This window comes from Panthera uncia, chromosome B1 (genome assembly GCF_023721935.1).
Source record: "Panthera uncia isolate 11264 chromosome B1, Puncia_PCG_1.0, whole genome shotgun sequence".
Taxonomy (NCBI): Eukaryota; Metazoa; Chordata; class Mammalia; order Carnivora; family Felidae; genus Panthera; species Panthera uncia.
The window spans coordinates 152,722,627-152,740,540 of NC_064811.1; the positions used below are offsets into that span (position 1 = coordinate 152,722,627).

The following is a 17,914-nucleotide window of genomic DNA, read 5'->3' on the forward strand; positions in this document are numbered from 1 at the left end:
TATATAATGATCATCACACATTTTGAGACCACTGTTTGTAATTGGGGAAGAATTTCAGCCTTAGCTACATGTATAAATACTCTTTTTAACCGGAGTTGTCCCTGTGGAAGGCTGACCGTGGCTATAAAAATCAGTTTGTCCTTCCTTGAGCTTCTTCCTTTTATTTGTCTTCAAGGCGTCCCCGTTTGATAGCAAGATACGCTCGCGGAGACTAGAAAAGGCCGGGAAACGACTTGCGAGAACAAGCGAGAACGGCTTGTTATGTCCTTCGCGCCACCCCGTAGTTTGCGGCCTCGCAGGGGCGGCGCGCGCGGTTTTGAAAGCGGGGAGTGTCCCATCGCAACGGCTGTTAACAAGTTCGCGTGTTGGCAGGTGGCCGGGCGCTGAGGCAGCCGCTGAGGGTCTTGTTGGCGGCCACGCGGGATCAGTGTTCAAGATAGCCTTGGCCTGGACCTCTCCACCCCAGCGCGGCTGCGGTAAGGGGAGCTTTTTGCGGACTCCCGACCACGCGTGGGCCCGGGTTGGAGCCGAACGCGCCCCCCCCCCCCCAGCCGACTCCTCTGCGTTTGCTTCGTGACCGTTCAGGGGCCTAGAGGGAAAGGTGAAGACGTTGGGAATGTGGCGTTACACTGGGAATGACTTTTCGAAAAATGTTTGCGACCCAAACCCGAGTCTGAATCACGGATAGGGTGGGGATTTCAAGAAAGAAATTGCCTTTTCTCAAGAGCAGCCTAGCCATGTGTACTTTTAAGGAATATCCGCAGGAGAAGGTGATGGTGAGCACCCATCTAGCAAGGTGTCTGTATTTTACAGTTGGTTTTATAGACCGTGTAGGCCCGGGACTCTGGTGTCTGTCTGCTTGAGGCTGGACCCCAGTGTGTAGGTACAGCTTAGATGCACCAGATTCGAACACGGGGGCGCGTGCCTGGTGGAAACGGCGGTTCATTACCCCGCAGCCAGTGAGTCTCAATTCCAGCTCTTAGGGGCGGCTGGAACTGGTGAAGGATTTCTGGTGGGAATGGAGAGGGTGGGGATTGAGAAAGAGGAGTAGGAAGCACACTTCCCCTCTTTGAACGTCTCACCTGATGTTGCTTTCATTTTTCAAGTGAGGTGACTGAGCAGGTGGAAGAGGGATTTTAACAACCAGCCCGCTATACGCTCTTGGATCAGGGGATGAACAGTCATGTGACTCTACGTGCAGGAATCCATAGCGTGTAAAGTGTACAGGACCCTAGAAATAGTCTGGTCAGAACTTTGCCTTTCTTTTTCAGTCTACCTTTCCTGCCCATTTTCCTTTTTTCAATTAACGCTACCAATTCTCTCATTTTGTTGTTTTTTTCTTTTTTTCCTGTCTATCTATACACTTTAGCTCTACCCAGTAGGATCCATGTATTTGTTTAGTCCTAGGGTGGCTTAGGGTCCAAAAGTTATTGACATCTGATCCAATAGATCTTTTGATTAGCTTGCTGAGCTCTGTTAATTTTTAAATACTGCTTCTTAAACAGTACTTGATTTTTTTTAAATATCCTAAATACTCCATAGACTATGAAACTTTGCCTAGCCCTACTACTCTCATTTTTAATGTATCTTCATGTAAGATAATCACAATTTTATGCTGTTACCTTCGTAAGGATTTTGTGATTTAGATTACAATGGTTATTTAGCAATTAATATATAGATAGATCTATATACAGAGAGAGATTATATATGAGAGTTTGGGCTTGTGGCCAGAAGCCATCTGTCAGACTGAGACCTAAACTGTGTATAGATGCCTCAGGCATCTTTTTCCACGACAAAACACAGTATAGGCATAGATAGGGTGTGGCCTCTTTAGATGTAAGTAGCTTGGAGTGGAAAGTGGAACTGAGTCCTAGAGTGTTCTAGAAAGTAATGTTAAAAGACTTGTTTAGGGGCCCTTGGGTGACTGTCAGTTAAGTGACCGACTCTTGGTTTCTGGTCAGGTCATGATCTCACAGTTCATGAGTTCCAGCCTCGCATCTGGCTCAGCATCCATGGTTACTCTTGGTTACATGAGTAACATGGTTACATCTCAGGTTACTCTTTTCCTCATTTCTTACATTGAGATTCCTCAGAGCTCTGTGTTTTCTATCTATATATACTCTTTAGGTGATCTTATCCAGTCTCTTGACTTTAATACCATATACATGCGAATGTGCCACAAATTTGTATGTTCAACTTGGATTTCAGACCTATATCCAGCTGCCTACTTCACGTTTTTACTCAAATGTTTAATCAAGCATTCAGAATTGAGTTCCTGATTTCAGTAATGGCACCTCTGTTCTTTCAGTTGCTCAGTCTGAAAACTTAGAGCTATCCTTGACTTTTCTCTCATTCCTAACAAAAATCCAAACATTAGGGAATCTTATTGGTTCCAGATTCATAATAACATCCAGGACCCAGCAAGAGCTGAAATCCTTATGGTGACCGAAGCTCTGTGAAAGAAGCTGAAGTCTTTATGGCTTCAGTGCTCTGCTTGATTTGCCATCCTTCATCCCCAAACTCTTGTTTCTTCATTTCCTTCTCCCTTTTCCTAGTCCTGCCCTCTCAGCTTTTCCTTGAACATTTATTTCTGCCTCAGGGCCTTTATATTCACTACTTTTGTCCTGCATACTTCCCCTAGATGCAGCTCCCCTGGGCTAGCTCCCTCACTTCCTTCAAAGGAATCTCTTCGGATGAACCTCCTTTGACCACCCTAACTCAGATTTCAAGCCCTTTCCCAATACTCTGCCTCCCTTCACTGGTGTATATCTCCCCTGACTATATATCGTTGTCTTATGTATTTCTTCTAGTGTTTGTTTGGGTCTTGTTCACTGCTGGGTCTCCAGTGCCTAGAACAGTGCCCAGTACATGGTACATGCTCAATAAGTGTTTTCTGACTGAGTGAATGAAGAGTAGCTTCCTTTAGGTAGACAGAAGTCTTAGAAGGTCATCGCAGTGCCCCCTTTACAACTTCTCGTGAGGGTAGATGAATGAAGATGGAAGAAGGGGAATCAGAACCACGTGGGGAAATTACTTCCAAAGTAGAAGTAGCTGCTTCAGCCCACTCTGTTAAAATAGTTTATCCTTCCTGAAAAGTATGAAACTTGTTCTGAAAAAACGTGTTCCTCCCTTCCAGTTAAACGTTTCACTTGGTAAAATTAGTGTATACTTGCATGGAAAGGGGATCTTTGGTGTTCTAAATTCAGGTAAATCCAAAGATAGTGGTGACTGTAGCTACTTTAAAAAAAAAAAAACTACAAAGGTCTCATTAATAGACAAAGCTGGGCCTTTAAGGTGATTTTTCTTGGCAGAGTTTTTTAAAATGCTATTTCTTTGGGCTCTATACAAAATTTAAACATATGGTCTCTGTCTCCCAATATTTAATTAATTAATTAATTTTTTAATTATTTTTTTAACGTTTATTTATTTTTGAGAAACAGAGAATGAGCAGGGGAGGAACAGAGAGAGAGGGAGACACAGAATCTGAAGCAGGCTCCAGGCTCTGAGCTGTCAGCACAGAGCCCGACACAGGGCTTGAACCCACCAACCATTAGATCATGACCTGAGCCAAAGTCAGTTGCTTAACTGACTGAGCCCCCCAGGCGCCCCATATTTAATTTATTTTTTAATTTAAATTCCAGTGTAGTTAGCATACAGTGAATACAGTTAGAATATAGTTATATTCATTTCAGGTGTACAATATAGTGATTCAGCAGTTCTGTATATTACTCAGTACTCAAGGTAAGTGTACTTTAAAAAAAAATTTTTTTTTTTACATTTATTTATTTTTGAGAGACAGAGTGAGACAAAGTGAGAGTGGGGGAGGGGCAGAGAGAGAGGGAGACACAGAATCCAAAGCAGCCTCCAGGCTCTGAGCTGTCAGCACAAAGCCTGATGTGGGGCTTGAACCCACAGACCATGAGATCATGACCTGAGCTGAAGTCGGAAGCTCAACCGACTGAGCCACCCAGGCACCCCAAGATAAGTGTACTCTTAATCCTCTTCACCTATTTCACCCATCCTCCCCATCCTTCCCCCTGGGAACCACCAACTTGTTCTCTATAGTTAAGAGTCAGTTTTTTCGTTTGTTTTTGTTTCCCCCTTCCACCTTTGTTCATTTGTTTTGTTTTTTGTAATTCCACATATGAGTGAAATCATATGGTATTTGTCTTTCTCTGACTGGCTTATTTCACTTAGCATTATACTCTCTCGATCCATCTATGTTGTTTTATGTGGCAAGCTTTCATTCTTTTTTAATGGCTAATATTCCATTGCATGTATAAACCACATCATCTTTATCCATTCATTTATTGATGGACAGTTGGGTTGCTTCCATTATTTGGCTATTGCAAATAATGCTGCAGTAGACTTCAGGGTGCATGTATCCCTTTGAATTAGTGTTTTGATATTCTTTGGGTAAATACCCAGTAGTGAGATTACTGGATCATAGGGTAGTTCTATTTGCAATTTTTTGAGGAACCTCCATACTGTCCTCCGTAGTGGCTGCACCAGTTTGCATTCCCACCAACAATGCATGCGGGTTCTTTTTTCTCCACATCCTCATCAACACTTGTTTCTTGTGATTTTGAGTTTAGCCATTCTGACAGGTGTGAGGTGATACCTCATTGTGGTTTTGATTTGCATTACCCTGATGGGGTGATGATGAACATCTTTTCATCATGTGCCTGTTGGCCATCTATGTCTTCTTTGGAAAAATTGTTCATGTCTTCTGCCCATTTTTAATTGAATTATTATTTGGTGTTGTATAAGTTCTTTATATACTTTGGATACAAACCAAGCAAGCTTATAGACATGTAGTGACAGTTTGCTTTACAATAGATCTGATATGAAACCTAACTTTTTTTTAAAAAGAAAAAGTAATATTTAAAGTTTTTTTTAAAAGATTCCTTAAGAAATATGTTACAGAAGAAATAAAAAGCTTAGATTAATTGCTTGTATATGAAGTATGTACATTTTCTGTTAATAGATAATTTTTACAGAATTTATTGAGATATAATTCACATAAAATAAAATTCAGTTTCTGAAAGGATATAATTTGGTGATTTTATTAGGAATAGTCAGAGTTGAATATGTTAAGTCAATACCTAATTTTAGTACATTTTTATCATCACAAAAGGATACCCCTTACCCACTAGCAGTCACTCTATGTTTTCCATTCTCCTCAGGTCCTGGCAATTACTAATCTATTTTCTGTCTGTGGATTTGCTTATTTTGGACGTTTTGTGTAAACAGAATCATGCATGTGGCGTCTTGTGTCTGGCTTCTTTCCCTTTAGCATAATGTTCTTAAGGTTCATTCACTTTGCAGTATACATCAGGACTCTTTCTTCTGACTGAATAATATTCTCTTGTGTGTGTTGTATACCGTATTTTGTTTTTTCATCATCTGATGAATACTTCTATTTCCTTTTTTTTGGCTATTATAAATGAATGCCTCTTGCATAGACAAGTTTCTTTAAAGCTTATAAAAGACCTATGAACAATGGCCCCTGGGAAGTGTGAGAGGGAAACTTAACTTCACCTTTTTGTACTAGGTGATTTTTTTTAACCAAATGTATATATTACCTTTTTTTACCAAGTGCATGTATTGCTTTTTAATTCAAGCAAACAAACAAATAAACAGTGACCTTGGGTAAGTAGTTGTACCTCTCTAGATTTTAATTTTCTCATTGTAGATAAAATTAAAGTAAATATTTGTTATGGTCTTTTTCAGTTCTCAAATTTTATGTTTATATGATAAAATGAGTCATAGTGTTATAGGATTTTTTTTTCATGAATGAGAGTTGTATTCTGCAGAACTGGAGTGTAACTTTCAATTTGTTTTCATCATAGGACCTAGAGTGATTATTACAATGGAAGAAATCAATAATTTCAAGACACCAAGCAAATTATCTGAAAAAAAAAAATCTGGTAAGATATAAAATCTTTCTTCATTGTTACTGCTATTAGAAATGTCTTAGTATTATTAGAGTTTGATCCTCTAGTTATTATTTATCATACACAAGTAATTTTAGCATAAGTCTTCTTTATAATGTTGATTTTAACAAGACTTATTTTGTAGGCCAGGGTTTGGCCATCTTTTGGCTAATTTTGTTGACCTCCTAATAGATTTGGAGGTTCTCCCTGGTGAAGAATCAATTTGAACCATTAAGGAACTACTTTATCTTTCTTTCCTCTTCTCATACATGCAGTGCTCCTGAGAGGGAAAGATATTTTCTAAGGCAATTCAGTGGATAAAGGGTAATCTTTTCAACAAATAGTATCCTGAAACCATGCTAAAGTCACTTATTCTATTAGCTTTTTTAGAGATTGCTGAGGCTATTATATACATAGTAGGTACTGTCTTAGATAAATAAATACAGTGTTACTTTTTTTCTTTACCAGTCTGTATTTTATTTCCTTTTTCTTTCTTTATGTCACTGGCTCTAGTATATTTTTTAATAGAAGATGTGCAAGTAGATACTTGCTTGTTCCTAGTGAAGTTAGATTTTGGTTTTTCATAGTTATCCTTTATCAGGTTGAGGGATTTACTTTTATTTTCTTCTATTCTCCTTCATCAGGTTGAGGGTTATTATGAATGGATGTTGACTTTGTCAAGAACTGTTTCAGAATCTATTGGGATATTTTGCTTTTTTAGTTTTCAAGGTGGTAAATTATGTTAATTTTCAAATGTTAAACCAACCTTTCATTCCTGGGGTAAAGCCAGTTTGGTCATGATGTATTTTATACATTGCTTCAGTCAATTTGCTAATATTTTCTATGTTCATAAGGGATATTGGGCTCTCGGCGTCTGTTTTTGGAATATCTTTCTGATTTTGGTATCAGCGTATTCTATATTCATAAAGTAAGGTGGAAAGTGTTTCTTTCTTCTTTAAGAGTGTATGTAGAATGATAGTTTTTCCTTAACTGGTTTTCTTCCTTTACTGATAGTAAAGCCATGTGGCCTGAAGTTTTCTTAGGAGGAAAATTTTAACTGTGCCTTCACGGTTAGTAGGTATAGGGCTCTTCAAATCATTTATTTCTTCTTGTGTAAGCTTTGTTAGTGTTTTTCATAAAATTTTTTCACTTTCAAGTTGTCAAACTGTTATCCATGATATACTCTTAATACCTTATTACCCTCCTAATGTCAGTAGGATCTGTGGTGATATCTCCTTTTTCATGTCTGATACTTGTATTTTACATTTTCTTTCTTGACTTGACGTTTATCTATTTTGGTGAATGTTTCAGGCACTTGAAAAGATCATACTTTCTGCTGTTAGGTACAGTGTTCCATGAATATCATTTAGGTCAAGCTGGTTGATTTACTTAGGTTGTTTCGTTCATCTTCTGTATCTTTACTGATTTTATTTATTCTCTTACTGAGAGAGGTATCTCCACCTACAATTGTGGATTTATTTACTTTTGAGTTCTGTCAGTGGTTACTTTATGTATTTTGAAGCTTGTTGCTAGACACCTATACATTTAGGATGGTTATTTCTTTTGATGATTTACCCCTTTTTTTAATTAAAAAAATTTTTTTTAATGTTTATTCATTTTTGAGAGAGAGACAGAGAGCATGAGTGGGTGAGGGGCAGAGAGAGAGAGAGAGGGAGACACAGAACTTGAAGCAGGCTCCCGGGTCTGAGCTGGCAGCAGAGCCCAATGCGGGGCTCGAACCCATGAACCGTGAGATCATGACCTGAGCCAAAGTTGGACGCTCAACCGACTGAGCCACCCAGGCACCCCTGATGATTTACCCCTTTACTATTATGAAATGTCTTTCTTTATCCAGTGTTGTACTGTTTCAAGTTCACTTTATGTGATAGTAATAGAACCAATCCGGTTTAATTTTGATTAGTGTTTGAAGCATATGTTTTCCAACTTTTTACTTTTAACCTGTCTGTGTTTTTCTATTTAAAGTAAGTTTATTATAGACAGCATGTAATTATGTCTTGTTTTGCTTATATCCATTCTGAAAACTTCTACCCTTAATAGGACTGTTTAGTCATTAGCCATATGTGCTGATTTAAATTTAGGTTCAAATGGGGCGCCTGGGTGGCTCGATTCGTTAAGCATCCAACTTCAGCTCAGGTCATGGTCTCCCCATTTGTGGCTTCAAGCCCCGCGTAGGGCTCTGTACTGACAGCTCAGAGCCTGGAGCCTGCCTCAGGTTCTGTGTCTCCCTCTCTCTCTGCCCCTCCCCTGCTCATGCTCTGTCTCTCTCTGTCTCTCAAAAATGAATAAACATTAAAAAAAATTTTTTTTTCGTTTAATTTAGGTTCAAATGAATTGAAATTAAATACAATTACAAATTTAGTTCCTCAGTTGTACTACTTTTCAAGTGCTCAGTAACCACATATGCTAGTGACTACCATAGTGGACAACACAGATACAGAATATTTCCATCATGACAGAGAGTTCTATTGGACAACACTGTTTAGACTATTTACCTTTAATGTAATTCCCTGTGATTGGATTAAATCTATTTTGCTATTGTCTAATAGCTCACTGGTGATTTCTTTATATTTTTCCTTTATTTTTACTATTTTTACACAGAAAGAGTATGAACACACACGAGAGCATGTGCGAGCAGGGGAGGGGCAGAGGGAGAGAGAGAAGCTCAAGCAGGCTCCACACACAGCAAGGAGCCTGACAGGGGACTCCATCTCACAACTGTGAGATCGAGACCTGAGCTGAAATCACGAGTCAGAAATTTAACTGACTGAGCTACCCAGACACCCCTGTATATTTTTCCTAATCTTTTTTTTTTTTTTTCTGTGCTTCATCTTGGTAGTTTTTGTTGCTTTGTCTTAAAATTCAGTTACTTTCTCCTCTAAGATGATGTTATTCTTATCCATTGTATTTTTTATTCCTTGAAGTCCCATGAGGTTTTTTTTTTTTTTTTACATCTTCTTTGCTTGTTCTCACATTTTCCTTTACATTACTGAGTATATTTTTTTAAGATTTATATTTTAAGGTTCTTAACCTCCGAAGTCTCCGTTACTGTCATTTTATGGTATATTTCTATTGGTTTATTTTTCTCCTAGTATGGATTATCTTTCTCCTTTCATGCCTGGTAATTTTTTTCGGCTGCTGGACATTTTACATTGTTGAGGGCTATATTTTCTTGTTCCTTGCAAGGGTGTGTGATTTTGTTATGGTCCAGTTACCTGCACATTATTAGCTTATTTCTTTTGAGGCTTTGAAGCTTTATTCTAAACCTTTTCCTTGGGCTAAAATATAGCTATACTATTAAATTGTGACCATTTAGAGGACTTTAATCAATACCCTGTGTGTTACAGAGTTACCACACTCTGGCTGATGGTGAGAGAACTATTCCTAGACCTGTGTGATCTCTGACTGTCGTTGAGTCTACTGCTTGCATTTGGTGCTTTTCTTGACTTTGGGATGTTCTATTCATCGTATGTCAGATAACCAAACACACAAAGGGAGACCTCTTTTCAGCTCTCTGGAGCTTTCTCTCTCATTTTGTGGCTCCCTGTAGTTCCCTGCTCCACAAATTCTAGCTTCTTAGGCCTCCTTGACCCCTGATCTCCATCTTCTAAATTTGATTAAGATTTCTGGGCTCTATTTCTTTGTGCTGCAGCCCAGAAAGTGCCTTCAAGCAATAAGTTAGGGTAGTGCTAGGCCTTACCTCATTTGTTTTTCTTCTCTCAGACATTTGTTGTCAAATGTCTGAAAACTTGTATCAAGTTTTTTAATTGTTCATGATGAGAAGATTGTTCAATTGTTCACGAACAAAAGTAGGACTCCTCTATCTCATCTTTTTTAATGACTGTATTATGCTCTGTAATACAAATATAGTATAATTATGACTCTAGTGATGACTACTTAGATGTTTTGTTTGTTTTTTGCAGTCACAAAATCAGATCCCCAGTATTCAAATATATATGTGTGCATGCATGTGTGTCTATGATGTCTTTCAATCATTGGCAAACAGCATACAGTAAATAGTTCAGGCTTTGTGGGCCACATAGGGACTCTATGGACTCTTTTATTTCTAAGTAATCTCTACACCAAACATGAGGCTCGAACTCACAACCCGAGATCAAGAGTTGCATGCTCTACTGACTGAGCCAGCCAGGCACCCCTCATATTCTTCTTTATTTCTTCACAACACTTTTATAATCTAAGAATAAATCTTAGCTTGTGGACCAAACAAAAATAGGCTGTTTGCTGACCCCTGCTTCGGTGTTGCCATAAGATAGGGCTCCAAAAGTAGACATAGTCAAAGGATATCCATTTAAAATTAGGGTAGATAATAGTATCAGATTGCTCTCCAAAAGACTATGCCAATTAATACTCATATGTTGAAAATATTAGGATGCTTGTGTAGAGGTCTTTTCAAACATTTACTTTCTATTTTAATTTTTCTTTCTGACATCAGCACTATGTTCAACTCCATGTATAAATATTCCTGCCTCTCCATTTATGCAGAAGCTTGGCTTTGGTACTGGAGTAAATGTCTACCTTATGAAAAGGTGAGTATAACATTCCAGATTAACCTTTTCACATGAAATATAGTTGCACTGTACTTGGAGACAAGAATATGAAAATTTAAATATTTTGATTTGAGGTATGTTCCTGATCTTATCTGACTGCTATATTCCAGTCCTAGAACATATTATAATTTGTCAAGAGTTTTTCCTGGTATACTTTTCTCCTAACTTCCTGGTGATGGGTTACTAAAGAAGTAATTTACAATTTTTCGTTGGCTTGTGTGGGAAAGGAAAGGGATAGAGGAAAGGGGTTCCTGTATGGTAACAATGCAGGATTCTCAATAAGAAAATCTCAGAAAGGATGCTAATATTGGGGGATGTCAGTGACTGCTTATCTCTGTTTGGAGAGTGGCCTTCTCAAGATGCTCTCATTTAAAGAAGTAAAGTTTTTTATTTCTTATGTCGTTGTTAAGTGAGAAGGGTATATACAGGATTTTAAAACAGGACATTTGTGTTAAAAGAAAAATGAAATTATAAGTGTCAACAAACACATTCTTAAAAAAATTGTTTCTGTAGGGGTGCCTGGGAGGCTCAGTCGATTAAGCGTCTGACTATTGATTTCTGCTCAGGTTATGATCTCACAGTTTGTGGGATCGAGCCCCTTGTCAAGGCTCCGGAGCCCGCTTGGGATTCTGTCTCTCCCTCTGTCTCTGCTCTTCCCCACTCTCTCTCAATAAAAAAATAAACTTAAAACAAAAAATTTTTTTTCTTTGACTCATTACTCTGTACCTAGTTTCGTGTTTCTTAAGTGGCAAACAACTTAGGTCAATATATATTCCTTAATGCATTCTTAGAATTAGCCTGACTTCCACCGTATCCTTAGCTTCATCCAGGTTTATGTTGTTTCCAAATAGAAATGCTTTCTTCAGTAAAAGCTAATGAATTGAGGGCCGCCTGGGTGGCTCAGTCAGTTAAGCATCCAACTTCGGCTCAGGCCATGATCTCATGGTTCATGAGTTTGAGCCCCGCTTGGGGCTCTGTGCTGCCAGCTCAGAGCCTGGAGCCTGCTTCAGATTCTGTGTCTCCCTCTCTCTCTGCTTCTACCCTGCTCGTGCTCTGTCTCTGTCTCTCAAAAATAGATACATGTTAAAAAAATTTTTTTTTAAAGCTAATGAATTGAGAATAACATAGCAATTATATATAAGTGGCTATTCTTGAAGAATTTTTGCAGTTTAAACACCTTCTTTGTGTGTTTCTGTGCTATTTGTTTTCTGGACATTCTTTAGTGTCTAAAAACTCTTGTCCAAACTATTTTGAAAGGAAAACATTTCTCACAGGTTCATGGTTAGTCTCGTTTTTCCCCCTTTTAAAAAAATGTCCTTAAATGTAAACTGTGTTGCCAACAAAGTTCTATGTATGAGAGACTTAATTAGAAAGCTTCACATTGTTGATACTGAAAAATAGCCCTCACTGCCTGACCATACCACTCCTAATGTGGCCCTGTCAACCTGGGATTTTCTTTTACTGGGAACCTGGACATTTCCTTTACTTCTCTAGTGAATCGGATCCTGTTTTTCTGTATCTTACATCTTACTGTTTCTTGGTTTACATTTCATTTTGATTGAGGGCATTAGTAGCTCCCCATGAAAAGATGCACAGGAAATAGATTTTTGAGAATTTGCATTTTTGAAAATGTTTTCATTTTACCCATGTACTTGAATGGCCCTTTTTGTTTTTCTGGATCACAATTCTCCTCTGGAAATAATTTTCCTCTAGAATTTCGGGGGCATTGCTCCATTGTTTATTAGCTTATAGTGGTGCTCTTGACATTTCTGAAGCTTTTTATATGATCTGTTTTATGTAATCTGTCCCTCCCACTGTCCTGGAACCTTGTATGATCTGTTTGTCACCAGTGTTCCTGAAATTTCACAGTGACATACATGGGTATGGACCTCTTGGAATCTGAAAATTCCTACTCTTAAATTTTAAGATACTATTTTTTAAATTACTTTGTTGATAGTTTTTACCACCTTTCCCCCCTACCCCCCATTCTCTTCTCTATCAGGAATTCCTATTATCTACCTTTTTTTGGGGGGGGGGGGTTCTTTTTTCTCTCTGTCTTTTTGCCCTGTTTTCTGGGAGATTTCTCCAACCTCATCTTCTGATATGTCTATTTTTTCATTTTTGTCTCTCTTTTTTTTTTAATTTTTTTAATGTTTATTTTTGAGAGAAACAGAGAGACAGAGCATGAGTGGGGGAGGGGTAGAGAGAGGGAGACACAGAATCCAAAGCAGGCCCCAGGCTCTGAGCCGTCAGCAGAACCTGAAACAGGGCTCAAACCCGCAGACCATGAGATCATGACCTGAGCCAAAGTCAGATGCTTAGTTGACTGAGCCACCCAGGTGCCCCTGTCTGTCTTGTTTTTAATGAACTATCTGAAAGTTTTCCATTCTAAAATGGCATCCTAAATCTTTTGAGGGTGCTATAAGCGCTCTGTATCCGGATCTGGATATTAAGCCAGGGGATTAGGAGGTGGACAACTGCTAGTGATACAGAATTGGGGAGGGCATCTAGGAATTCATCTGCTTTTTTTTTTTTAATTTTTTTTTTTTAACGTTTATTTATTTTTGAGACAGAGAGAGACAGACCATGAACAAGGGAGGGGCAGAGAGAGAGGGAGACACAGAATCTGAGACAGGCTCCAGGCTCTGAGCGGTCAGCACAGAGCCCGACTCGGGCCTCGAACTCACGGACCGTGAGATCATGACCTGACCCGAAGTCGGACGCTTAACTGACCGAGCCACCCAGGTGCCCCTGCTTTTTAAGTACCTTTCAGGAAGTTCACTGGGCCTGTTAAGTCAGTTACTTTAATCTTTTTTCCAAGCTTCCAGAAATGTGTTGTCTCCTCTGCATTATTTGGATATAGGTCTTAATATACCCATTTGCTTTTATTTTAGTGGGGCTTGGGAGGTATCAAAATCATATGTGTAGTTTCAAGCTATCATTTTAATCTAGAAGTCTATATTTTTTTATGTTAAATCAAATTTGCATTCCTAAATTAACTTAGTTGTGATATGTTACTATTTTTTAATAAAACTGCTGGCTTCATTTTGCTCTTTAGGAGTTTTACAGATATGATTTAAGTGGAATTGGCTTGTGATTTTCCATTTTTGCTGTCCCTGTTTGATTTGTTTATTAAGGTTATACTAAATTCATAGTCCCCTTTCTTTCTATTCCCTGGAACAGTTTATGTAAGATGGAACGATAGCTTCCTTGAAAGTTTAATAAACTCACTTGTAAAATTATTTAGGCTTACTATTTGTTACAAGGATATTATAAACTCTTGATTATGTTTTCTTAGAAATTTGTCCATTTTGTCTTTTAATTTTATTGAGGTAAAAGTTGTATTTATTCACATATTTTTGTATCTCTGACAAATCTGTGGCTGTTTTTGCTAACAGTATTATTGTTCGGGTCTTCTTTTATCTTTTTTCCTACTGCAATCTCATTAAAGATCTGCCTGTTTTATCTTTTCAACAAACCAACATATAGTTTGGCAAAATATTTTATTCAGATTTCATATATATGTCTGTAGATTGAGATATGTTATGGAAAAGGCAAATATGGAATTGTTCACTGAATTCTAAAATTTTTTTAATGTTTATGTATTTTTGAGAGAGAGAGAGACACAGAGTGATCAGGAGAGGGGCAGAGAGAGAGAGAGACACAGAATCTGAAACAGGCTCCAGGCTCTGAGCTGTCAGCACAGAGCCCAACATGGGGCTTGAACCCATGAACCAGGAGATCATGACCTGAGCCAAAGTTGGATGCTTAACTGACTGAGCCACCCAGGTGCCCCTGTTCACTGAATTCTAAACACTCAGGAGTTGAGGGGTATCCTTTGAAACTTGAAATACGTATTTTTCTTTTTTTTTTAATGTTTATTTATTTTGAGAGAGAGTGAGTGTGCATGTGCCTCATTGTGAAGATTCCAAATTTATTTCTAAAAATGACTAGCCTCAAGTAAAATCGTGGTGTATTATTTTTCATATTTTTAAGTTTATTTTGAGAGAGTGCGAGCACACACCGGCAGGGGAAGGGCGGGGAGAGAGGGAAAGAGAGAATCCCAAGAAGGCTCTGCACTGTCATTGCAGTGGAGCTCGATCTCAGGACCAAGAGATCACAACAACCTGAGCCGATATCAGGAGATGGGCGTTTAACAGACTGAGCCACCCAGGCACCCTGAAAAATATATTTTTCATAATAAAATGATATGGAAGAGGTCATCTTCAAATACTGTTATCTAAAACTGGAGGTTTAAGAATAGTTCAGATAAACTTGTGTATGATAGATGTATGTAAGTTAAATCTAGCAATCCTTTAAGTGCATGTTTTTTTGATTTAAAAAAAGAGAAAAAAGGTCCTGTGATCATAGAGCTGTGTTCATGAAGTAGTAAAAAGCTAAGTAGGTTCTTGGCTCCGTCTATTGTTTTATCTTCCTATTGTTAAACTTTTTATCTCTAACTTCTGAGGCTCTTTCATTAGCTTTTGTGCCCATATGTCGCATATACTTTGTCCTTGTTAATTTGCTGTACCCATAAATAACTACCTACTTTATCAGGTAAACTTTTCCCTGACTTTGTTTTACCTATTTATTTAGACTTCAAAATGTTTACACCTTAAATATTCTTAAAATGGCTGTATCTTCCTAGAAAATAGACACTTTATATTTTTTTCTCATTTGTATGTTTATTATCTCCTTAAACATACGTCTTTTGAGTAGATGGTGAACAGTATAGGATGGACTGGCTAGTGTAGGGACACAATATTTGTTGGTTAAGAACAATCTGTTATTCTTTGCGTGATCATATATGAGTCACATGTTTTTTGTACATCTCTTCTTTAAACTTCTTGGACATTAATGTTTATTATTTACCATTCTGTAACTTGCCTGTGGTACATATAGTTAAATGTTTGATAAGTAGTTGGTAGTCTGACATGCTGGAATGGAAAAATTAGAAAATAGTATAATAATTTTGAAGTTTAAAATTTATAACATTCCATCTTTTTCCTTCTGATTGCCTCTTTTTAACCCATCCCTTTCAGCAATAGATGTCAGACTCCTCTTATAATTAACAGATATATCAGCTAGATATCTTCCATTAAAAAGGATATGGAGCAGAGGTGTTGATAGTTGAAAATATTTTTTGAAAATGTTTAAAACAAATTATTATTGAGCTCTTTTCAAAATGTGTAAGTTCTTCCTAGTCATTTGAAATACATTGTGGTTCTTATTCTTTCTATATAATTTTTGATTATTTTTTTAAGATCTCCAAGAGGTTTGTCTCATTCTCCTTGGGCTGTGAAAAAGATTAACCCTAGATGTAATGATCATTATCAAAGTATGTATCAAAAGAGGCTAATAGATGAAGCTAAGATTTTGAAAAACCTCCATCATCCAAACATTGTAGGTAAGTTTAAATTTATTTCGTAGCAGTATGTGTGTTTATTCAGAAACTGTGTATATAATCTCTTAACCAGTTTCACTAATAAAAATGAAGATGATGGTGGAGTTTGGCAAGAATCAAATTATTGTGACTGTTTTAGAATATAAATTATTATGTAATATTTGTAATGTTTATATATATTTAAAATTTCATGGGAATAAATATAGTCATTATGATGGTGGCACTGTAAAGAATTCAGGAATATACAATGATCTTATTTAGAGAATTTCCTTATTTTCTAATATAATTAAGACTGGTGAAACCATTATATTTAGGAAGGCATAGAGCATTTCATTTAAAAATATTTTAATTTGCAATACTGTTGGCAAGCACTGAAGTCATTTTAAATTATATCTACTGAATTAGTTTCATAAATAGTGGTTTCATTGTATTTTGTCAGTGTTACTCCAGACATGTTTTTGATCACTGTAAAAAAACATAAATACAGTTGTTCTTCCCTATTCTAGTAAGAAAATATCCTGTTTTCTTTAAGGTTATCGTGCTTTCACTGAAGCCAGTGATGGTAGTCTGTGTCTTGCTATGGAATATGGAGGGGAAAAGTCTTTAAATGACTTAATAGAAGAACGAAATAAAGACAGCCAAGATCCTTTTCCAGCAGCCATAATTTTAAAAGTTGCTTTGAACATGGCGAAAGGGTTAAAGGTAACCATGCCATTATATTTTAAATGACTTCTGTGGGACTTTATATACCTAATTACAAGGTGGGATTTTTTTTTCCCCCAAAAGAGGTAGTTGCCTTAAGTTAAAGTCTTTACAAACTCACATATTGCATAGTGCACTATTTCCTTGTTTTGATCAGCAAAGTATTGTTTGAAGCCTTTACGTAGCCTGAAATAACCCAACCCAGGTAGTTTTGTTTATAGAGATCTTGTGTTAGGTGTAGTTAAAAGGATTAATCAGTTTAACACAAATTTAGTAATTATTCCTGGGGGTGCAGCCTAACCCTTCTTTCATGTAAATAAACCTCTTAAAATTGTCTTGTGGGATGTTAAGTTTTGAACATCAGTTTACATGTGTGGGTTAAATGAAAAAAGCTCTCATAATGTTATGCAAATAAATTGTTGTGACTTTTGATAGATACTGTGTAAAGAAGGAAAACTTTTGTTTTAAAGTTTATTTATATATTTTTAGAGAGAGAGTGCAAGAGAGAGCAGGGGAGGAGCAGAGAGAGGGGAAGACAGAATCCAGAGCAGGCCCCATGTTGTCAGTGAGGAGCCTGACTTGGGGCTTGAACTCACAAGTGTTGAGATCATGACCTGAGCGAGATCAAGAGTTGGACACTTAACTGACTGAACCACCCAGGAACCCCGGGAAAAGAATTATTTATCCTAATAACCAAACAGAAGTAATGCTGGTTCTAAAACACCACTGAATGACTCAAAAGTGGATCATGATTGATACTGATATCAAAGTCGCATGTTAGGAGTTAGTATGTAAGCCAATTTGACAATAAATTATATTCTTTAAAAAATAAATAAAAGAAAAAAATAATTGTATTAGTTTTGGGGCATCTGGGTGGCTCAGTCGGTTAAGCATCTGACTCTTGATTTCAGCTCAGGTCATGAACTCCCAGATCGTGAGATCAAGCCCCATGTCGGGCTCCGTACTGACAGTGTGGAGCCTGCTTGGGATTCTTTCTGTCCCTCTCTCTCTGGCCCTCCCCAGCTCACTTGCACTCTCTCTCCCTCTCTCTCTCTCTTTCAAAATAAATAAACTTTTAGAAAAATAATAAATTAAGCACAGTAAGTGTTCCAAGATACATACCAAAAATTGTCTCTGCAGTATTTTCAAACCCAGCTCACAGAGTAGATGCTCAGATGCTGATGAACAAATAACAGTGTAGCAAGATTATTTTTGATTATGGGTGAGTAGCATTACTAAGAAAGAGTTGATGTGTAAAACAAAATTTAATCTTAGATTACACTTCT

The 17,914-nt window shown here is 37.4% G+C and overlaps 1 protein-coding gene across 3 annotated transcripts in view; it reads left to right on the plus strand.

Annotated features, from left to right (window-relative positions):
• Positions 1–302: 302 nt before the first annotated feature.
• Positions 303–17,914, plus strand: part of PBK (PDZ binding kinase) — a 28,291-nt gene continuing 10,679 nt past the window's right edge. Inside the window, exons 1-5 of one of the 3 annotated variants that reach the window (XM_049632404.1) lie at positions 303–476; positions 5,853–5,930; positions 10,408–10,501; positions 15,787–15,929; positions 16,459–16,628. In XM_049632404.1, coding sequence (XP_049488361.1) covers positions 5,873–5,930; positions 10,408–10,501; positions 15,787–15,929; positions 16,459–16,628 — 465 coding nt within the window. In that variant the 5' untranslated portion in view covers positions 303–476; positions 5,853–5,872. Of the gene's footprint in view, positions 477–573; positions 797–5,852; positions 5,931–10,407; positions 10,502–15,786; positions 15,930–16,458; positions 16,629–17,914 lie in introns of those variants that run through there. The other 2 variants (XM_049632406.1, XM_049632405.1) reach the window with 2 other exon arrangements.